The sequence below is a fragment of the Accipiter gentilis genome, chromosome 5 (genome assembly GCF_929443795.1).
Source record: "Accipiter gentilis chromosome 5, bAccGen1.1, whole genome shotgun sequence".
Lineage (NCBI taxonomy): Eukaryota > Metazoa > Chordata > Aves > Accipitriformes > Accipitridae > Astur > Astur gentilis.
The window spans coordinates 32,749,279-32,772,926 of record NC_064884.1 but is presented as its reverse complement, the minus strand read 5'-3'; the positions used below and the strand labels follow the sequence as shown (position 1 = coordinate 32,772,926).

Genomic DNA, 23,648 nt, shown 5'->3' with positions numbered 1-23,648 from the left:
GGAAAAAGCTCTGATTATGATAGGCTGGGTTAGAATAAACTCAAAATCATCCCATCATCCTAATTTCAGCTTGTGTCTTGTTGACACTTTGCTTCCTCATCCTCCCCCCTCCGCTGTTGGTTGTTATCATGCAGATTGTCACCTCTAAAATTAGCGCTTTGAGAAAAGAGCCAGATCTTTGTAGCCTGTTCTGGAAAGACCTTAGCATATAATGAAGTGCTATAAAACCACTTAATGTTATTTTTATTGTTTTAAAATGTACAATGTGTGAGATATCATAAGAAAAAACAGACCACCCCTCCTCAAGCTCCTCCAATAGCTCCCTTAAACTCTTCCTCTACCTCATGACAGTACTAGTCATATATACAGGGGGATTAAAACTAGGGGCTCTACCCTGTTAAACTCACTGCCTTTAATTTTGTGCAGGTTATCTGATAATTTACTTTAAAAAAAAGACCCCAAAGCCACAATAAGACCATAGAGTCCAAGTGACATGTGCTTCCCTTTACAAGAATCGGTGATCACCGATTACATTTTTTCCTCTTGGTATTCCTGTGATACCAACTATCCAAATGGCCTAATTAGCTTCTCTTTTAGCATGTATTACTCTTTTTGGATATCATGAAAATGAAGTGCAGGGCACATGGGCACCTGTTGATATGTCCCACTTTCATGTTGCTGATTCCCACCAGATAGGTTGTTCAGAATCAACTTTGCCAAGAGATGAGCTTTAAGGATAAAATAAAAGGCAGAACAGTTAAAAGACAACTCACTTCACAGCAGAGTTATTGAGTTATACTCAATATATATTATATATATAACATAATTATACTATTTCATTGTAAAATAAAACTTGTCTTTGTGTGTTACCTATTACTTAGTTGTGTTGCTCTACCTTTTTCCCTTCCATGCCGCTCCAAGCTAGACTGCCCTAGTCTGTGTCTGTGCCTTGCAAAGGAAACTTCCTTCCTCACTTCCTGTAACTGGATACTGGAAATCAGGTTCCTGCCTTCCTTCTTCCCTTTCTTTCTTTCTTTCTTCTTCCCTGATTAACCTGATAGTAATTTCTACTGTGTACTCTAATTATCAAACATTTTCTTCTCGTTGTTTTTCCAGTCTCCTGAAGGCATGTTAGTTAAACTAAACCAAAAATTATGAGAAATATTAAATGCATTATCTTATTCCTAGATTACAGCAAATATGAAGTCTAAATAATGACATTACTATGGCACTCATAATCTGAAGAAGTATGTCCCTCACACACAGATCCTTCTGGTTTTGCATTCAAAACTTTACAGGTTTTATTCTATGAAGTCTTTTAAGCACTTTGAAAGAAGGGTGGCTTGCATAAGGTGCAGGTCATGCACATGAAAGCAGACTAATTATGCTAACCTTTAAAGCGTATATTTAAGATAAAACTATTCAATGTGAAAATATGATAATATTAATCATGTTAATTTCAGTAGGAACTGTAGATCTATCATAAATAGGATTATTTTATGTGTTATTCTACACACCTAATGTCTATTCCCAAATGCTTACAGTTTGCATAAGGAAATCTAGGCTTAAAGGAAACGAAAAAACTGTCACCTACATAAGCACTGTGAAAAAGGATGGCTGCCCTGCCAATACTGATACCACCTGATTTTTTATTTTTGCATACTGTCACTTTTTTTTTTGTGAGTTGAACCTTATGAGCATCAGCCAGTCCAGCAAAGGTGGTAAGCATGTGTTCAGCTTTGACATAAGTGGGAACATTTATCTGCTTATTTTACAGACAACTAATCAGTGTTCTGATTTATTTGTGGAATTCAGAGCCTGAGCTTGCTGCCCTTGTCAATTTACCCTTTAACTTCACTAGGAAGAAGATCAGATACTTTGTCAAAGTCTTTCTTTGTTTTTTTTAAAGAGTAATCAAAGTTTTCTCTCTTTCTCTCATACTATTTCAGAGCTTGGCTTATAAACCAAGGATGGTGATTGAGTTCAGGTGTTACAATCTTTTGCTGCTGTTTAGTGTGACCTACTAAAAGTGCATTTTCCTAGAAACATGGCTTTCCCTTTTTGCTTTTTTTTTTTCGCTGTAGATATTACATTTTTGTATGGTTGAGGCTGTTTTCTTTGACTCAATTTTGTTTTTTTTTCTTACATGTGAAATGTTTTGAATCAGATATAGAACAGTCTGTGTCCTACCAGAGGAACTGAAAATTAAAATGGTCTTTCATGCTGAGGTTGAGGTAGTGTTTCTGTTTTACCTTTTTGTGTCAGTCCTGGTGCAAAGCCTGTGGATTCAGATTTTTCCAGTATTATACTGTTCTGACAAGTAGAGCTAAAAAATAATGATTCTGTCTATTTGAGACAGTGTGTAGTCAGCTGTCACCATATTAACAAGTTTACAGTTTGGCTGCTTATTTTGATTGGATCCCAGTTACGTAGCATTAGAAAGCAGATGTTCCTTGTGTAATCTGATAGTAATTTTTACTCTGTTTTCTAATTCCTACTCAAGGATAGATGATTTGATGAGACCAAGGCCTCTGTCAAACCTGCACCCTACTCAACCTTAAGCTGATCCCTTGACCTGAAAGAAAGAACAAACAGTTCTGCAGTAAAATTGTTTCATTGTGTGCTGTACCTTAGTTGCGTTTAGATGAATACAGAGAACCAAGGAGATCATTTTGGATAGTCTTTTTTTGCCCTTGCTAAGCTTTATCTATAGCCAGAAAATAATTTTAAAGCAGGTTTAAGCACACATTTTTAAAAAGAAAATTGTAATAGAGGCTTGTTGGCAGTAACAGATTATTGTAGGCTGAAATGTAATGAGAATTGAGATGTAGAGGGTACTAAATGAGGAAGTGGAGCTCTGAAGGACAAGGTGCCAGTACCAAACTCAGTTGCAGCACATGGTAATTTAAGAATTTGTCATAACAAAAGGTTTTTGCATAGATCAGTAGACGTGCAATTGGAATTAGAGACTGATTTATCCCTGAGATACAATAAATTAATGGTTGTTCCTTCTTTTTTATGTTGTTGATGTTTGTTTCTTAAGTGCCCCAGATTGTGCTAGATATCAGAAAATGTTCTGTGCATAGGCCTCTAATTCTATAAACCTCTAACCATTTTGTGCAGTCTATTGGTTAAACATCAACACAGGCACATGAACCAGATGGCACTGTATTTCTCAGGCTAAAAGCAAGGAAGTTAAGGGGCTTGTTCATGCTAATCTATCCTCTTTTGTGATTTCTTTAATTGTTCATTATTTTAATTATTCAACAGAAGTTGTAATTTGTGGTTTTAATAGTACTTTTAAAGAGCTTGTGAATAAATGTATTGTGAATAGATGTTAGTTTCACTATCGGTATCAATACTTTTATGATAGGTTATGATGGTAACCCTGCCTTCCCCCGGAGATGTTAGGTGCTGTACTAAATACTCAATGAAAATAAAAGAGTGTTATCAGCAGTTTTGTTATGTCTGTGTCTGACTGTGTCCTTACTTTCCCTCTGGTTTTACAGGGCACAATGACTACATGTGTCCTGCTACTAACCAGTGCACCATCGACAAGAACAGAAGAAAGAGTTGCCAGGCTTGCCGACTAAGAAAATGCTATGAAGTGGGAATGATGAAAGGTGGTACGTACACACCAATCCTCAGCATTGGTGTCTGCCTTCCTGTCTTTTAACTTCATTGGACAGCTGATATGGTTCCTAAAGGAGGAAGCAACTAGTTTTATTGAGCTGAAGTGTATTAAATCAAAGAGCGATTAAATAAAAAATAAAAAACTCCCAAATACCATGTTATTAATCTTACCCAAATTTGCACCAAAATTAATAGGAACGTTGACTTTGATGGAGTTAGGATTCTTCTGTTAATATTTTTAATTCATTATTTCTTTGGTCTCTCATGGTAGACTCCAGATCATGATGAATGAAACTTAACCCAAGATTTTGCAGCATTTTGCACTTCAGTGTGAAAAGTACTGGTAGTCTCAGATCAGTACGTATTCATTAAAATAAACTTCTGAATATGTAATACTTGTTCTGTGAATTCTGGAAGGGAAAGTCAATTCCTCTATTCCAGTACTGTACATGCAATCTATATGTAAATTAATTTCACCCAACAATATTAAAAGCTCACTCAATTTATAAAAACTGAGATAAATGCCACTTTCTTGGAACATACTTATGTAATAGTGACTTTATGTCAGAAAAGAAGAATCAGACACTGAATGCTTAGGCTGAAGTGGAATACCACTAAATTACTTTATTTAGATACACAGTGTTTAACTTTTGGAGGCAAAATTAGAAATACATGACAATATCGAAAAATTGCTAAGGTGGTTCTTAGATGGCAGAGCTCTTTTGTAGCAGTTTTGGAACAATCATGATACCTGCCTTTCTCCTCTATGTTACAGTACCTTATGTTTGTCAAAAGCAGACAGTTAGTCATTTTTAACCCTTTTGAAAAAGCCATGCTCCTAAGGATCAAGAATATGTAAGAACAGGAAATCATGAAGTTTCATATTCGCTCTAAAGCAGAAGAAAACCTTCTTGTAGCCTGCTAAAAATTTCAGACTGCTTTTATTAATGAAAAGCAATCACTAGCTTTATTGAAACCTACTTCTATAGGAAAATTTAACAAACTAGTAAGTGGTCAGAAGAGAAAGGACTAGAACCCATGACTTATGTGTGAAAGGAGCTAATTGTTAAATTACAGATTGGTTCTCCCTTTCTCTGGCACACCTAATGCTTACTTATTCCACAAAAAATCTGGGGCTAGAGAGAGAAGTAGCTCATCATGCTTATCCTTCTTGCAACGAAGTATTGTTTGTAAGTCCAGTCTGTGGAGTCAAGGTAGGCAAAGTCTGGGAATCTTGGGAGAAGGAGTAAAGGGGAAAGAGTAATGGAAAACTAGTCTGTTGCTGCACTTTGAGGCTGAATCTACATTTTTCTCAACTCAGGGATTAGGCAAGAGCTGAGACTGATTTCGTTAATCTCAGTTTTGGGATGCAAGCAGGAGGAAGGTGTCAAATCTCTTTTTAGTTCTAACACTTAAGACAGTAGATGATTTTCTTCATAAGATTTAATTTATGGATCCAGAGTTTTCTTGTTTCTGTCTTAACATCCTCGTGTATACGGCTAGAAATCTTTAAAGTAAAATGTATATAGTTAGTATCACAGCCATGGTCTGGAGAAATTAAAGTTTGAGATAAAACAAACTAAAATCAGGAAATTCCATACATAAATTTGCCATGCAGCTTTCACTTAGACCTTTGTACATATGGTAGAGCATAGTTAAAATATATCATTATGTTTTATGTTGATGATATTACATCTTTCCTTTGGCACGTTTCCATCCATTTATACTCATACGTATTTAATTAATGTTCCACTGTACCAGTTTGATGTTTTTCATACTTCTTCTCTAAGATACATGATGTAATAGGTTTTTCACTGTTCCATACATAATTGTTTCAGTCACATGAAAATGGCACAGAATTCTCAGCTAGCATTCTGTAGATTAAAAAAGTCTAAAAAAAGGCTCCAATCTTGTCCAAATTTTATTTCTAATATAGATGTTCTGGAATTTTCATTTCATACAGTGGCCGTCACCTGACTAAAGTCCTGTGGATTTCAGCCTTTCCTTTTACAATGCTGTAAGATTTCTATAGTCGCTACAGCAACTGGTAGTTCAAAAATAGTTGATGTTGTATTCGTTTTTTGTTGGTTGTTTTTTTTTGGTTTTTTTTTTTAGACTTAGCTCACAATTTACAAACAAGATCAGATGCATAAATTCTGCCTGCTCCTATGGGGCCACTAATAATGCACTGAAGTCCACCACTGGATCATAGGCAAGAGTTTAAGAATATTTATTTTATGAAGTCTGAGTAAGATTTCTTGAGATCCCTCAGTTGCAGGTTATAAATCTAGCATGCCTGCAGATGAAGTATTCAAGAAAGGTAAATTTAATGTAGGATAAAGCATTCAATGTTCTGCTGAATTAATTACCTATCCCATATTGTCCAGGAGAAAGAAATCCTTTTCTTTATGTAGTACCTGATAATTGTCACATTTCTCTCAGGTGAAAATGAAGATTAAGTTAATGTTCATGGTATGCCATCTGGTTAACTTCTAAAGTGTTAAATTTTAAATGTTTTTAAATATTTTTTGTTGGTTTTTTTTTGTTTGTTTGTTTTCTCCAAGGAGATCTCTTAAATTTATTCAAACAGAAAAGCTTCTTATAATAACACTTTCCTTCAACATACTTGAATCACGTAGCGCTGTGGTTAACTCACGGTCTACGTTTTTCTCTAATAATTTATAGTTCTCTTGATTGAATCTTTTAATTTAAATAATCTCCTTTTGTTCATATTGAAGGATTTGCCTTGTTTGAAGGCATTAATTTTATCATACATTTGAAAAATATTCAGTTGTGTCATGCCTCAATTGAGAGAGACACAATTTGCTTACGATGATGTACCTTTTATACATAGTGGAAAACAGCCGTAATCTTTCTTTTCTCTAAAGGTAATATCAGTTTTCCTTCTGCACTAAATTAACTGAGGTTGCTTAATAAATTGTGAAAGCTGCTAACTTGTGCCTTTTATCCATCATTTAACTTCTGGGCAACAGCTGATAGTAATTATTGAGTTTCAGTAAATACGGAGGAAGCTAGATAAAATCTTGATTAAATGCCTCCGGTTAATTTTAAACATAGGTTATAAGCTATGGTTGCTGAGGTTTTTCTCATAGAAGATCACTTAATTCAGCACAAAGAAGTTCATATATATTATTTATAACAGAGTGGACACAACTGAAATACGGTTTTGGGGCTTCATTCAGAAAAAATGCAGGCTTCAAGTAGCTCTTGAGCTATGCTGTAGGAACAGTTATTTATGAGTTTCTGTGGAAATTTTCTCATTTTTTTCCCCACTGTTCTTTCATCTTTTAAAAACTTCTTTCAGTACTGAAGAATTATTTTCTTTCTCTCCTCTTATGTTTGCAAGTGTTTTCTTCTGCATCTGTTACTGTGCTGCTGCTTCAAGAGACAATTACACTGCCAGAATCTCTGCTGATGTAGTCAGAATCTGAGTCAGAATTTATAGCTGCTACATTTTGTCCAAATGCTTCACTCTCTCTTTCTGCATAAGTCAAAAAGACCTTAAAATTGTATATTATTATTTAGTCTGTGCACCCCTTTTGTATGTGAGGATAAAGCAGTCAGATTGAATAAGCTCCTTGTCACGTCCCTCTTTTCTTCTGGTAGGGTAGCAGGGAAGAGCCTTGTTTTTGTTTGTGAGCCACTGGTGCTTTCTTGAAGAATGTTTCTGTTCTGGTTTGGAGAAGTATATTCTAACTTACTATTTCACATGATGGGGAGTGCCAGCTTCCAAATGGAGTTTTTACAGCAGCTGCAATCCTGAAGCTCTAACTGTATGTATGGTCCAGGTGATCTCTGCTCCAATACAGATCCAGTTTTCCATTTCTTCATTGTTTTAATGGCTTTCTGATGACTTGGCTCTGAAGGGCCTTATTCTCTGAAATCAAAAGCAGATTATTTTTATTGTTATTTATTAATTATTTTTATAGTGTGTTAAGGGAAAGGGGATTACTAGTTACTAGCATGCTACATTCTTCCTCGCCTTTCATGTGTGACAAGGCAGATTTAACATCAAGTGCTCAGTAGGATCAAAGCAACAGAGTGCTAGTGGACAAAAATTTGCCATAATGTTAAATGCTGTATCCTTAATGAAAAATCAGTTATTGACCTGGTAGTCCATTTTTAGCCACCCTAAGACCTACATAATTCTGTTAATTGTCGAATGCTCATGGTTTCCCAACCTCAAGTTCTATGAAATGTGGCAATCAAGGATTTGAGTGCTCGTGTGTTAGATCCAGATGGAGATCATGTATATGACCAGGGGTTTTTATTGTCTTTGAACAGCCTAAAATTTCGTGTTGTAGAAAGAAGATTCTGAGTGCTGTTTCTAAGATTCTGAGTGTTGTTTCTTGTGATAATGAAATTACAGCTTTACAGCACATTTGAAGCCTACAGCCTTCAGTGTTGCCCTCACAAACTATCTGAGAACCCTCCAGAGATTACTGTGGTACAGCCTAGGGAATAAAAGTCTGTGTTTGCCATAACAGTGTGCTATAACTACATGCCAGGTGCCGGTAGAAACGGTCATTAAATTCTAGAGATTGGAGTCCAGAGACTGGAGGCTTTCAGTTTTTCTCTTACATTCTCTTGAAATAGTTACCCACCTGTAATGACATGGGAATTCAGGCTGGTTCCGTGTGATGGTGTTGCTGAAGTTTAATACAAATTTTTACAGGGAAAAGAAAAAAACATTTGGCAAATTTGACATCCTCCCAGAAAAGAACCTTGCTGAGTTTTGTCTTTAAATGGAGAGTGCTATGCTTCCTTGCTGAATGCTATATTTGTTCCTGCTAAAAGGCTAGAAAGTTATTAAAATCATTCTCAAACGCAGAGGTAAATCGATTTCTGATGCAACCACTGGAAGGGCTCCAGACATTCTAGTTTTCCATGTAATTATCTTTTAATGAATAATAATATTAAAAATAGAAATTAGTGAACGAAGGAAGATGGATTAACAATGTAAAGCTATTTTGGTTTGTCTGAGGAGAACCTTTATGGTTATTTATTAGACATACTGTTCAGTCCTCAGCCAAATAACTGTGTAGGTGGCGCCTGATAAGTGTATGAGGGAATGTACATTTTTAAGATGTAATTGATGGGCTGAAAGCATGTACTCAAGCAGCATTTGAAGCAAAGTTTTGTGAGTTTAGAACAGACTCCTGGAAAAGAAGTTAGAATTGAAACCAGGCTTTTTAGTGAAATGTTTCTTTTCCTCCTTTGCACACATGCAAAGTAGATTGCTGCCATTGAATTGTCCCAAAATATAATATTCCACTGTTCTTCCCCCAAAAGAAGAAAGAGACCATTGTTGTAAACACGTTTTGCAAAAATACTTTATCTTCCTACTCCACTTCACAGAATGATCTGAGCTAGAAGGAACTCCAGGAGGTCTCTTGTCGGGCCACCTGCTCAAAGCAAGTTCAACACTGAATTTAGTCAAGGTTGTTTAAGACCTCTTACAGCCAGGTGGAAATGGGATAACCCGTCTTATGCTTATTTATATGCTATAGCTAGTTATGTAAAAAAATTTTAACACCGCAGAATTTTTTATGTTTTAGTCCTGAACACTTGTTTGAGATTGTAAAGCTAATTATAGCTGCATATTTGTTTACATTTGGGTTTTTTTGGCCTATACCTACTTAAAAATTCCTAATTAGGAATTATTTTAGTTGTGATATTACTTGGGAATAGATACAGCAATGAGATATTCCCCATTTAAATTGCTGATTAATTTGAAATGAAGTCTAAGATCCTTGCTGCGTCTTTACCTCTGTCTGTCACTTGTTCATACTACATGTTCCTCGGGGTGTCACTGTGCATTCACTGCCTTTCAGCAAGCCTATGCAGGTCAGAACAGCTGGTGTCTTCTCCTTGCTGAGCTTGAGAAATTCCTAGAGTACTACAGCTTCTGGTTCTTTGCTTGCTTAGGCATTTATAGTTCAATTCTAGCACTATCAGTACTGATATATCAGGCCAAATTGCTTCAATACCCTAATCACCCAATTTCTAAAATTTAGTAGTTACAGTGTCTTGCTGTCTGAGAATTATACTAATGGAGTCATATGCCTAAAACTACTTGGCTTTTCCAAATCATGATTGATGTATGGTTCCTATAAAGGCTTTATTGTGACCCCTGAAATGTCTATGGCTTCACTGTAAATATTGTCTAGAAATGGGGCTGTTGCTATACTTACTGTAGCCAAAACTTAGTATGATTTGCACAGGAGTGTCAGCACTGAAGGAGATTCAGCTGAATGATGGATTAATTGAACTTCTCTTGCTTCTCTTCTACATGTCCTCTGATGCTCTTTAAAACATGTGCTATGAATGCCAAAAATTGAATGCCAAATACAGATTAGGATGAACCATGTCTTGCACCCTCATCTGTAATTAGTAGATCATTGGTTCTCAAACTGTGAATTATGAACAGTCATTAGAGACCCCAAATTACATTTGCCTGCTTGTTAACAGCATTTTTTGTCACCAGGTCTTTAAAAACTTTACATGGAAGACCAGTTTTATGATCTGTATTGTAGCTGATAGGGATACTGCATCTCTGTGATATGTAATGTGACTTGATCACGGAGCAAACCAGTGGCAGAGCTGGGAGTTGAACCAGAATATCTGAATGCAAGCCCTAGGCCCTGCATCCCCCTCCTGTGGCTTCTCTCCCTGCCTCCCCTTTTAATAGAAGGTAGTCCTGATTATAGAGGAGAAAAAAATCTCCAGCTTGGAAAAGGATGACAGATATTTTTTGAAAAAAACACCCACATAAACAGACATACAGCATTCATCAACCACTCAGGAGTAGAAAAAAATTGCAACATCCAGGTGCACAGAACAAACTCAAATCTGTTATTTATTTATACTACTGAGTGTCTAGATATCCTTGTCAGAAACCTGGCTATTAAGCACTGACACTTGAGGCAGGCCTGTCTGTTCAACATTAGACATTTAATTCTGATTAATTTTTTTTTAAGATTTCACACAATGTTTCTCATTTAAAGTAATTGTCAACCCACCTGGGTTTTCAGCACAATTTACATTTCTGTTTGATTTTCTAAAAGAGAAATGGATATGAAATAAAGGGGCTGATTGTCTGAATCATATTCAAAAGAAGTAATTTATTAAGCCTATAAAATTTGAATTTGGAAAGTGGTGTTACTTTCCTGTGAACAAATAATGTATTTTTGTAGAGAAAACCAAGCAGAAAAGCTCTCAAAATCTCAAAGCTCTCAAAATCACCTTGGGAGGACCATCATGCCAAGATACATTACAATATTAGGACCTACATTGCAGTCATAGCTTCAGCAATCTCCATCTGTTACAAATCTATCAAGAATGTAATTACAGTCCTGACCTCTACTTATGTACAGCTTTTAGGGGAAGCTGTAGGATTTTATTTTATTTCCAATGAAGCATCAAAAAACTATTGAATTCAGTGCAGCTGTGCCTAATGAGCTCTATCTGGAAAGCAAAATTACTCTAAGAGGTCATTAGGAGACAGCTACCTTGCTTGCATCTACCTTTTAGACTCTAAAACCAGTTGTGCTTCGATGACACTCAGGTTTGTGCCCATAAGAGAACTGTTGGCTTGCTCACCCTGTTTTCCTTTTGCAATCACTTGCTTTTGCCAATGGCAGCAATGACACCAAAGTGAGTCTGGACTGAGTCACAGAGTTCTTCTCAAGCAGTTTAGTAAATCCCTCCTGTATTAGGTTATTTGAGAGAGGCTTTTGGATTTCTAGCCTCTTCAACTCTCACTTCAGTTTCAGAAAGGTTCTCCTACTCCCCATATAAAGGGTTTCTGGCATAGAAAAATCTGTTTTCTTTCTTTGTGGATACTGGTATAAAGGATTTGTGTGGCTTCTCTGCCATGGCCTGTTCTTCTCTGCATGCTCCTTTAATACTCTGATCATCAACTGGGCTATAGACTCTCTGGCTTTCTGAAGGATGCCTTCTTACTTATAATCTCTTTTACTTACCACATACATTTAGTTTTGTATTCTCAGGCAGGGTTTGTTTTACAAAACACCAGATATTCCTTCTCTCTGGCAATTTTCAACATAATTCTGATGAGATAAATCAGCCTTGAAGAGTAACAAAATTTTTTAGAAGGGAAGGTATTTCCAAGCACTACTGAAATACTCCTTGGACAAACTGACAAAATTATAGGCTGTGAACGCTGCAAGGCTGTGTGTGCATATAGAAGTGTCAAATGTCTCTTATCATCTGGGGTCTGCTGACGAGGAGCAGAACTGTGGACAAAGAGACTCAGGTTCAAAGGTTGCTCCAGACTGGCAGGTTAGCTGGTAAACCATTTACCGATCACTGTTTCCAAAACCAGTCCCAGATCCATCTTTTTGTTGTCCTCTTAGGAAAAAACCCCAAAGCCATTCCTTCCTGCCATGATTTTTTTCACCTTCAGAATGTAGCCACAAACTGTTGATTGCACAGTTCCCACACCATCCTCACAGTTACTATCCCCACTCTGACCTTTTTCCTCAAATTTAATTATGGGCTAAATGTCTTAATTTTGTAATCCTGTTTAGCCGAGGTGTTGCAGCCTTCTCCTGTGCATAAGGCTGTCCTTTCCCGTAACGTTCCCACCAGCCCTGTTCTGCACCTCTTTGTCCCGGGAGCCGCAGCAGCTGTGTTGCTGAAATGGAAAGGAAGCAGTAAAAGGAAAAGTCTGCATTACTAGGAAGCCACAAATAGGGAAGAACGTCTTCAAAGCTAAAAACTCATTTCTGAGCAAACAGTTTTTAAGTGGGAGCTTCTTCCCTGGGTTAAAAGTTACCTATTTTGCAAAATAGTTCCAGGAAGACATGAACAGCGCTGATACAAATGAGGAGCTATTGCTTACGTGCTTGCTGCCTAGAAACTCAGCTCTGGTTCTTCAGTTCTGGCACTTAGCTTGCCTTTATGTTTTGACCTGTCAAGTTTCCAAATCTACTTTGTTTCCACCAGTTCAAATGCTTGAATTGCCATCCAAATGCCTGTCAAGTATAAAGCTAATTCATAGCGTACTGACTATTGCGAGGATTTGCAGAGTGCTGCCCGTGTGCCATTAGTGGTACAGCTCAGTTATGTGCCAATGACCTGAGCAAAAATTGCATCCTTGTGCCCATGGCTGGGGCAGTGACTGATGCTGTTATCACCACCTGGCACTGGTAGTAATGGAAATATAGTGAACAGAAGTGAAACATTTTCAGTGTCATCGGTGGGGTTTCTAAGCAGCTAAGGGACAAAAAAAAGCCAGTTATTGTGATAGAGATTATTTTTGTCTATGATTTGAAATATTCTGGCTAATTAATATTTAGTCCAACAGCATGTTGTTTCTCTGATGGTACTTCATCAAAAAGGGGGCACAGGATTTAACAGTTCATGGATTTGTTATTTCCCTGGACTTCCCCTCTAAACCTGCTGTCTTCTGGTAACCTAAGGAAGTAGAGAATGTAAAATGCAATTGGAGTGAATATAAGTTTTCCCTGCAGCAGTAGAAAACTACTGTGCCATTACTCAAATTGTGACTGTATGTAAACACCCCAATATTAAAACCATCTTCTGTTATTTCGTTAAAAAGCCTTTCTATTGTCACTGAATCACAATGTGGAAGCCAAGACTGCATCTACAGATAACACGTTTGTTTGCATGCATCAGGGCTAGCACATGCTTGAAAAAAACCCAACACCTTTTTGTGTGCCTAAAGTTTTAGACTGAAATGTTTGTTAAGTAATACACGCATACCAACATGAGATGGGTAAGGCTTACCAGTGGTGATTGAGGTGTTGCTTTTAATCTTCTTGCTTGCTCACTCTGTGATTTTAAGTCTTCATACATTGATTTTAATATTTTGGGTTTTTGAGAAGTTAAAACAATTATGAATAAAAGAACCTGAGATCTTCAGGTGAAAGACATTAACATGTGTTCTAATAACAGAGTACCTGAGATCTCATGGCTTTATCATGGCTACAACCTATAACCAGTTACATGTTTTTTAACTCATAGGATGTTTATCGTAATATATGTTATGACAACTACAGAATCTACTAAAAGCAGAATTTTACTGTAGCTCAATGAAAAATTATATGAATTTTACTGTAGTTTATATGAAAAAAAAAACCCAAACAAATAAACAATACGCCCCTAATCTCTGTTTCTATAGAGAGAGACAAGTGACTAGCTCTTTCTGTCAAGGCATTGCCCGTGAAAGGAGGTAAGTATTAGGAAGTTATTCTTTTAGTTCTTTAAAAATCTGTAGTGCAGTATAAACTCAGCAAGTGCAAGGAGAGGTTGCAGATAACATTTTTGGATGGAAAAGGCACATAGATATACTGACTGCTATATACTAAAGCAAGTATTTTATGAAGATAGACTTACTTGTTTCAGTCATTGCATAACAAGAAAAGACAATATCATGTCATCCTTCTGAAATGAGAAAGATACACTGGAAAAAAAAAAAAGGTATTAGTAATTAACCTGAATGCAGTGTATCACCTCTGCAAGTGTATAAAATGATGAAAAATTATGCAGGCAGCAATTAGAATTACTTGCCAATCCAGTAATTATGTCCTGGTAATTAAATATATCCTAGAAGCATTAATTAATCCTATTCCCTACATCAGTTTGGTTTTCTTCCCCCCTTTAGATCTCCATCAGTTCTCTTTCTGACTGTTTCAGTTTTTCTTTGTATCTATTCTGCTTTCCTGTAAATTCTTAGGTGCTACAGCCCTATATTCCAGGGCTGGAAGGAGAAGCAGCAGAGCAGTTACTTCAAAGCTGAGTATTAAAATAAGGAACAGTAACAAGTATTTTTCTTCTTCTCCCTCATTTTCCTGCAAATATCAGCTCCTGAGTTGGAATGAGAGCTCTCACCAATCACCTTTTCCCAAATATTTCCTCAGGAGGCAAAACAAAGTCTTACTTAATTATATGTATAGAAAGCTTATGGAATAACAGGTAAAATTCTTTGTTTATAAAATGTGAAATAAAACTTTGTATTCCCAATAGATGTTATATAGCAGTTTCTAGGACAAAATACTGTCTCATCCCACTGTATGGACCCAGAATTCTGAAGTAAAATGTGCCACCACTTCTGGTTGTGCAGCATGGGCCTCCTGCACCCATCTTGGAGATTGCTCTGCTCTTGCACCTTTATTGACAGAGAGTTAAAAAAAGGACTTGTTTCAGAAGTTAATATATTTTTGTGGTCCAGCTACAAAATGATAATGAACTTCTAGATTTCTTGAAAGAAGGTAGTGATTTTAAATTATCTTAGTTTCACATTGTTGTACTGTTCTTTTCTAAGATAAACAGCATTGGACTAAGCCAGTTTTACTGAAGGGGATATTCTGAGAAACATACTGCAGCTGCAACAACCATATCGCTTATCGCAAGACAAGAGCTATTGTTCCTGCTTAAATTCACAATTTGTATAATTGCATTCCGCCTACTTACATTTTTCTATACAATAAAATAGGTATGTCCTCTCCCAAACTAGAACAGTGTTGTCAGGTGGTTTGTGTGTGTCATGCAATGACAGCTACAATTAAATTGATGGAAAATAAATCTCTGTGTATGATATGTACAGTCATAATGTAAATTACTTAAGTATATTAATGGTTGATTAAAGTTGCAAAGTGAAATTCTCAAATGTTAGAAACTACAGAAATTATTGGTATGACCTACACTGAACCACCTTATCATATGATCTTATTAGTATCCTTTGCCCTCCAGAAAATTGCACAACTTCATTTCTGTTCCCACTGTTAAATATGTGTCGTGATACTAGTAACCAATTTTGCAGATTGTTTGCAAGATGAAGCAGAGAGATGTATTTGAAACAGAAACTAAAGAAAGTCCAAAGACTTTAGGTTGTGGACATTCCTCAGGGCTGATGTCTCACCCTTTCTGAGGTGACCCAGGAGATCGCAGCTCAAGGAGACTTTCTGTTTGTGAGACTGGGCTCCACAGATAAAGCGCCTGGAGCCTTCTCAATGATTGATGACCACTAATACAGATAGTAAAAAAACCCGATTTGCTGAAAATCTGTATACTAAAATGTGGTTAGAGGACTAGACCTCTGAAGACTTTTGGGGTAGGTTTCATTCCAAAAATATTGGGGAATGGGGTTTTTTTCTGCATTTGCAGGTAAACAGGATAAGGTTAAACATACAATTGACCTGAGACTTTTAACCTTCAAAGAAAGATACTCTTTGTAGAAAATAACTTCATTGTAGTTTTTTCTTGCAGCTATTGGAAAGTGGTTCAGAACTCCAGCAAAACTGAAATGGAACATGAAGAGATGGGTTAATAAATACGCTGCAAGTGCATAGACTTTACAATGACAGGCAGATGCAGCTTCCATATTAATATCCACCCCTCATGTGAACAAGCAGAGTGAATGCTGCGCATATGAGGGAAAGAGAGGATGAAGGTTTTTTGCATTTTTTGTATCATGCTAATGAAAATGGCACAATAAGTATTCCAGATAGCAGGTGGGTGTTGCAAACAAGACAAAAAGCAAGAGCTGTTCTGTTTAGGATTTCCAGAATACTGAACAATAGGAAGGACATAAAAATATCTTGGCTGTTTCACTTTTATCAAATAACCAGGTTTTTTTCAGCCTTAGTGCCAATAAAAGTTTATTGGGTTTTATCATATCTGTTCCTATTTATTGCAAATAATAAGCATTCTTTACTTGACAAATATTCCTACAAAATTTCTAATAATAAAGAAATTGAAGAATATTATACAAAGGAGTTCATGGGAAATATACTTAAGTAGAATAGAATTTGAGTTTGTACATATATCTTTCAATCTAAAATGCATAATTCTATGGCCAACACAGAGCAAAGCAAATTTTATACTACTTGTTCTCCTCTCCTCCTATTCTTCTTCTAAGTAGTCTTGAGTATTTTATATAATACTGAAGATATAAAGGTATTTTGTTCTTAGCAATAGGTAGGAAGAATCTGGCTGTTGGATGGCTGAGATTCAATGTTCATCCACTACATTCCTAATTTAGGATTTTTTTTTTTAATAATCTGGAATTTATTTTTTGTTTTGTTTTAATAACACATTAGAAAACACTAGTGAAGTATTTTATTTGGTTAACATTGCCTCCACAGTCCATATGCAATTTTATTGATGATGAGGTTCTACTGACTGGAGTATATAACTACTTAGCAGTTTTGAAACCTGCTTCTGTATCTAAAATGATTGAATTTACATATAAAGCTTTATAAAACTGCCTTTGAAAATCTTGGCTCTTGTAGCTTTAAAACTCAAGTGGAAATTGTTTTAGAGCTTTTGCAAGTTACATAGTACTTCCATTTTTGGTAGAATATTGTTTTTCTTAACATTTGGCAATTCAGGTTCCTTTATTGGCTGAGCTGTGGAATCAAAATTAATGCATTCATATATTTTAAAAAAACTTACAGGATCATTGCACTTTTGGCAATGAAATTGTATCTTGATAGAGTTGTGTTTTTTTGGAATTAGTGACTGCATCACTATTATCTCTTTTTAACAGAGATAAAATTTGATTAAGCTGAAGGAGATTTGGAGGCTCTTGCATTTTTCAGAGAGTTACTAACTCTTATTTGGTCCAAGAAAATGAATAACAAAATCACTATGTTGCTTATCCATCTAGGGGTTAGGTGAAGAGTTAGTAGTAATTTCTATAAATCTCTGATGAGCATGATGCTTGTACAGAGTCAAAGACCTTGCTGTCTGTGATCATAAAAGCTGCTGATGTGATGCAGAAGGAATGCATACTCTTACTGCCTTTTTTTCAAATCTGGTCTCTACAAAATCCAGTGTAGGCTTACCATTCTTGGTTGGCTGGTTAACTGATTTTTTTAAATCCCGAAATAAAAATGTAAAAATAAATTTGTGTGGGGCATGTCCTCCAAACTGGTTATGTTCAACTTTGCTCAATGCACCACATTTTTTTCAAGGTGAAGTAAAGCCAGTGGGAAGCTTGCAGACAAGTTAAAAATAAAACAAGCGCTCTTATTTAGAATCTAGTTGATTTGTAAGCAGCTAAATGTGGTTACATTAGCCACCTTCCCTCTGTTATGTCAAATTCTCATCACATCCTTGTTTTACTTAACAAAACAAGCCTGGAATAAATAAAAAAGCAAAACCAAAAAAATCCTCTCTGATCACCCAGTAATATATGCTATGCAGACTTAAGCCAAAGGTGCCATATTTGTGTTTATTAACCCTTAATGGGTTCTTTTCTCCATCAAATTTGACCTACAGGTTTCTAACATATACTAACTTCTAATGTATTCACACTTTCAGCTTTGTTTCTGCATGGTGTGAAAGAGAACATCTTCTTGTCTATTCTGAAACTTGCATGGGGTAGTTTTGTTTGATACCGTCTTGTATTACAGGTGTCACTGTTCGTACTTTTTCAATCTTCTTGCTACTCCTATTTTTGTAGTCTTGTATCTGGCATGCAGGCCAAGCAGACGTAGTCAATTCAACTGTTTCTTGCACTAAACTTGTTTCTCACTTCAGATTATCTTGTCTTTCTCTTATTCCTTTTTCATTTCTTTTATATCTCTTTTTAAAATGGGAAGAACAGAACTGCATACAGTATTCATAGTAGTGTGCCTCATGAGTTAATAAAATCTGTGATTTATGAAGTCGCTCTGTCCTCCTTTCCTCTCCTAGTAATTTCTAGCCTTCTATTTACTTTCTAAACTAACTTATCTGATGTTTTTATAGTATTATTCTAACCCCAGGATCTTTTTTCTGAATTATGTCAGTTCTGAGTCCATCTATTTATGAGTATGTTGAACAGTACAGGCCCTAAGTATACTTTTAACTCTTCAAAAGAATATTGCTAGATGAGCAGCTGTAGAATTTGGGATGTGAGGACGTTAACAAATGCTTTAGTGTGTATGAACTGTGTAGCTTTGATCACATGATTATGTCTGCATGTTTCACAGGGCAATTTTAATTAAAAAAAATTACATTGATATAAAGCCTACAACAAATCTGTTACAGATAGAGCATGCATACTATTGAGTACTGCAATGAAGTAATCTACCAATAAGAATAACTCCAGAATGACGTTTTGCCAAAATAAGTCTTTTTCTTGATAGCAGGGATCTCCCCCTCCTCTCCTAAGTAAATACTCCTGTCCTAAATAGAAACAGTTTAGTGGCAGGAAAAATTGGTATCGCTGAATGAAAAATGGGAGCAGCAATGCACTTGAGACTTTTGGCTTACAACTAGTTTAACGAATGGGAAAATGTAGAGAGATTAAGTAGTAAGAGTGATGAAAGATTTATTGAACTTGCTTTATCTGGAAAGATTAATAGAAGAGAATCAGGAAGCCTACTAGATTTTGAATGAATTGGATGTAAAGTGCTTAATCTTCAAGTACTAATTCAGTGAAAATATCACCATAGTCTAAGAAAGAGGCAAACAGATCTAAGGATCCTCTCTGTTTCTTTGAGATTAGGAAAGGACACCTGCTGATATGATCCAACATTTATATGAAGGAATATTGGATCTAAGATGAAGATGTTGCTAACAAAGACTGGGAACCTAAGGGTTTACATTTCTGTGGTGTGGAAAAAGCTGAGCAAAGATTGTGTTTCCCACTCCCCCCTGCATCAGAAAGACCTGTATTGATCACTTGCAATTGCCAGCAGTTCTCAAGCCTGTTTTGTTTTGGGTTTTTTTTTGGTTTGTTTTGGTTTTATGTTTTGGGTTTTTTTTAATTGTTTTCTCTGTTTCTTGAATAGGTTGCCTCCTTCTTTTCTATAGATACTACTTCTTCTTTTGATTTTCAAACTGGGACTAGTGCTGCTTTTCCATATTGCATGAGAACTCCAGAACAAGCCCCATCATAAGCTGCCTTCCCCTCATAGCTCAATTCCTTGTGTGCTTTCCTTACTACTTGCTTGTCCCTCACCACTATTTGATGATTGATTTAAGTTTTTAACTCAGCCTCAGGATGCCTGTGCCTCCTCCACTCAGAGCCAGACTTAATCTTCTCTTTATGGCTGGAGTCCACGTGGGTGTCATCCTTATATTTTTCTTGTAACCTTTCACAAAGGGAGATTTTGTTCCACTTTAAGGTCTCATGTTTTTGTTCTAATTGGTACGGCTGACTTGATAATATCCCGAGGTTCAGGGTCATACAGTTCTAAACACACTGCAGAAATGTGCAGTAATGACAAAGACAAGTTTCTGTTGCAGTTATTACAGCCTTTTGACAGTAGGTCTCCCACATTAGATTCTGAGGTTGCAATTATCTTTCCTTTTCTGCCTTCTGTTTATTGACTTATACGGCATTCTTTATTGCTGTGTAAGCTCATCTTATAATGGGAATTTGTTTGGATGGTTTTTATGTAATTATGAAGATCACAGGCTCAGTAATAGGATGATGTTTAGTTAAAACAATTGGTGAACTTGAGCAAAACTTTCTTGGATAGTTTTTGAAAGCTTCTTCTGTGATCCATCTGGCCCAATCAAATCATTAAATTATTGATCTTTTATAGAATAATAGTCTGCTACAGGTTGGGACATACGTTGAAGTTTGTGCTGTAAAGAAATATTTATTTATTCCCAACTACTGACTTCCTTTTGTGGGGCTAAGGCAGCTATACAGCGTCACTAGTCTAGAGTCCTGTGTAAGCCCAAATGATCTGAATTTTAGGAAGGAGTGCACCATTCCTGACACTATACTTTTAAAAATAGTTTTGCTCTCCAACTACTGATGTAAGATTCCATATATAGAAGGAAGTCTTCAGAAAATAAATCAAGAGTTAATGCTGCCTGGATCTATCAACAGCAGCTGCTGATTGACTGAAGCTATGTGTATGTAATATGTATGTTCAAGGAAAGGAGTTCATTATGCTCTTGTGTGCCTCTAGGAATCCGGAAAGACCGCAGAGGGGGGCGAATGGTGAAACAAAAACGTCAAAGAGAGGAGCAGGACTCCAGGAACGGGGAGGCTTCTTCTACAGATCTGCGAGCTCCCACCCTTTGGACAAGTCCGCTGGTCGTCAAACATAACAAGAAGAACAGTCCAGCCCTGTCGCTGACAGCAGAACAGATGGTCAGTGCCTTGCTGGAAGCTGAGCCACCCATAGTTTATTCTGAATATGACCCAAATAGACCATTCAACGAAGCCTCTATGATGACCCTGTTGACCAACCTTGCAGACAGAGAATTAGTGCACATGATCAACTGGGCAAAGAGAGTTCCAGGTAAGCAAAAAAAAGCCCCAGTGGACTATAAAAGCCTCCACATGACAAACCAATAGAAAAAAGACATACCAGTTTTCACACTACATATTCTAATTTCATGCAAATTGTTCACTTAAGTATAAATGCATACAAAATCACAAATTTTATATTGATAAAAAACTATAGCGCAATGTAAGTGACTTTCTACAAAAGATTATTCAAGAAAAGATATTTCCCCACTTTATAGAATGTTGGACAGTTTTTTTGATTGTAAACGCTTTTTTCCAGATAAAATCCAGCAAAATGAAAGGTAAAAATAGATTACTCAAAGCCAAATGAAATCAATTTATCTAATTAAGTTATGTTAATTATGTAGATCCCTTTTGAAAAAAGGGTTGCTCTCATGTCTGTAATGTAATCCATATATTCAGCATCACTACTGAGCCTATAAGTATTAGTATTATTTATTTAATTGACAGTTTATCTTTTTGACCATAAATTGCAGATCTTTGGGTCTGAAAATAGACCCAGAATAGTAATTTTTGTACAAATTTTTTTTCCTACTGCAACTACACATTTTTATCATTTTGGTGCATCATGGTTGCTGAGCTATGACCCCTCTTTTCTGGAAGGGAATTACAGAATTGTGGAAAGTATGTAACATTTTTGGTGAATATATGTCACACATTCATTCATGTTCTTTAATTAATTTATATCAATGAAATGAGAGAGTAGTTTTGTATTTAAAGTTCTACAAGACTACTTTTCATAAGCTAACATTTGAATATTTATTCAAAATTTGTTGCACATGTTGTACTTTTAGCTTTGTAAAAATACCAGCATACACGGTAATTTATAGTTTATATTTCACTGGGATTCTGATCCCTTAAATTTTTACTGTAGTCATTTATTTCATTAAAGTTATGTAGCTGCTTTATGAAGGGATGTTAGAGAACACTGCCACAGCTCTCACTCACATAGTGCATTAACTCAAAAGCATCACACCCAGGTTATGCCATTTTTCTGTTTTCCTTCATTTAAACTTGGCAAGACTTTTCCTGGTAAATCAATAACCCATAAAATCTGAGTCTTTTCCAGCCCTCATGGGTTCCCTTTTTACCACTTTTCACATGTCACTTTGTGGGCTCGAGCTATGATCAATGGGAACGTGTGTGTGTTTCATTTCTCATCGTATCTTATAAGAAATCACCTGAGAATTTTATTCTTGACAAACTCACAGGGGTTAAGGCCTGATCCGCAGTCTGTTCAAGTCAAGGACAGGTTCTCCTGTTAATTTAGGTATGCTTTGGATCATGCTTTTACAAAATGCTTTTGAAAATTGAACAGATGTCCACAGTGTTAAAACTATTCACTATCAAACCAGCTAGATTCAAATTACTTTTCTACTGATTTTAGAGGTATAATTAGTCTAAATCTGTTAAAACCCATTAATTTGCCTTCAACATGAATATACCACATTTTAAATTCATTATGTTGTCCAACTGGAAACATGTGTCTTCTATGACATTTGATTTTGATAGTTAATGTAATTAATGAAAATGTGTTTAAACACAAAGCAACAGTTCACTGTTAGGGAACTCAGATCTGGTTTTTATTCAAAAATCTCTCTAAAACTTGTCACAAGATGATTACAGCTGGTAAAGATAAAAGACGTGCTTGGTTTACCAAATATATCTTTTATTTCTTAAGCAAGCTTCTGAAATTGGAAAATCAAGTGTATAAGGTTATCAACTATTTATGTATATCCAATGTATTTTACATTTAAATAAATCTGCCTGTCAAATGCTAAAATAGCTCCTAAGGAGAAGCCAAATGACTCTATGTATATGCATTAATAAGTACTCTAACAGGTGAGGTTTGATTTAAAGCTGGTGAGCTTTGGTTCAAAAAAACAAAACCAAATCCCTTCCCAGAGTTTGTTCTCTCAGGCACTGTACAAACAATCATACCAAAGGGAAGTCCTAAAGCAAGAGAGAGAGAATATGAATAGTTTGGGGATTCTGAAAGTGCTGGACACCTAGCTGGTTCTTGGTGTTGTGGCTTGGAAAAAGGTATGCATGATCTAAAGCAGAAATTGAAGTATTTGAGAAAGTTGATTTAAAGGAATTCAGGCCCAATTTTTTATCTACCTCTCAAATTGGGTCCTCTGAGAGTAGGAATTTTGGAGCTAGGTGCTTAAATCTTTTTTTCTTTTCTTTTTTTTTTTTTTAATCTCTCATTTGGTCCCTAGAAAAGGTTTGAGTGTTCTTAGCTGCTGACATTAAATCTTAAAGTACTGATCACTCCAAAGATAGGGCCTTTGCTTGGACTATTTGCCTAAGTTTCCTTCCGCTGGAATGTACTGGCAATAAATGTACATTAAGAGAATGTGTCTGGCAATGTAAGTCGTATTTTCACCTCCACAGTATGTTGCCTTTGAATACTCCATTATTATTAAGAATTATGCAATACCGCTTAATTAGAGAGGATTTTCATATGCTTTATGAATAAACAGAACTGAATAACTTTTTTCTGTTAGGTGAACTATTTTGTGCAATAGCTTTGTGGGATTCCACTCAGTTATTTTCTCAGCTAATTTACTAAGGTTTCAGGCTTCGGAATCAAGGGTAAAAAACATCTTTTTCTAAAAAGCCAGTGTGCTTTTTACCAGTAGAAAAAAAGCAGTTGCAGGTAACAGCCTCTCCTGTGCACACCTCTCAAGCCTTGGAAGCATTGCACAAGTTCTTTTAGCTACATGCAGGCACTGAGTTGATG

At 36.1% G+C, this 23,648-nt stretch overlaps 1 protein-coding gene across 1 annotated transcript in view; it reads left to right on the top strand.

Moving 5' to 3' along the window:
- ESR1 (estrogen receptor 1) overlaps positions 1-23,648 on the top strand; it is a 115,886-nt gene that overhangs the window by 41,940 nt on the left and 50,298 nt on the right. The window contains exons 3-4 of the mRNA XM_049801290.1: positions 3,510-3,626; positions 20,559-20,894. Coding sequence (XP_049657247.1) covers positions 3,510-3,626; positions 20,559-20,894 — 453 coding nt within the window. The remainder of the gene's footprint in view (positions 1-3,509; positions 3,627-20,558; positions 20,895-23,648) is intronic.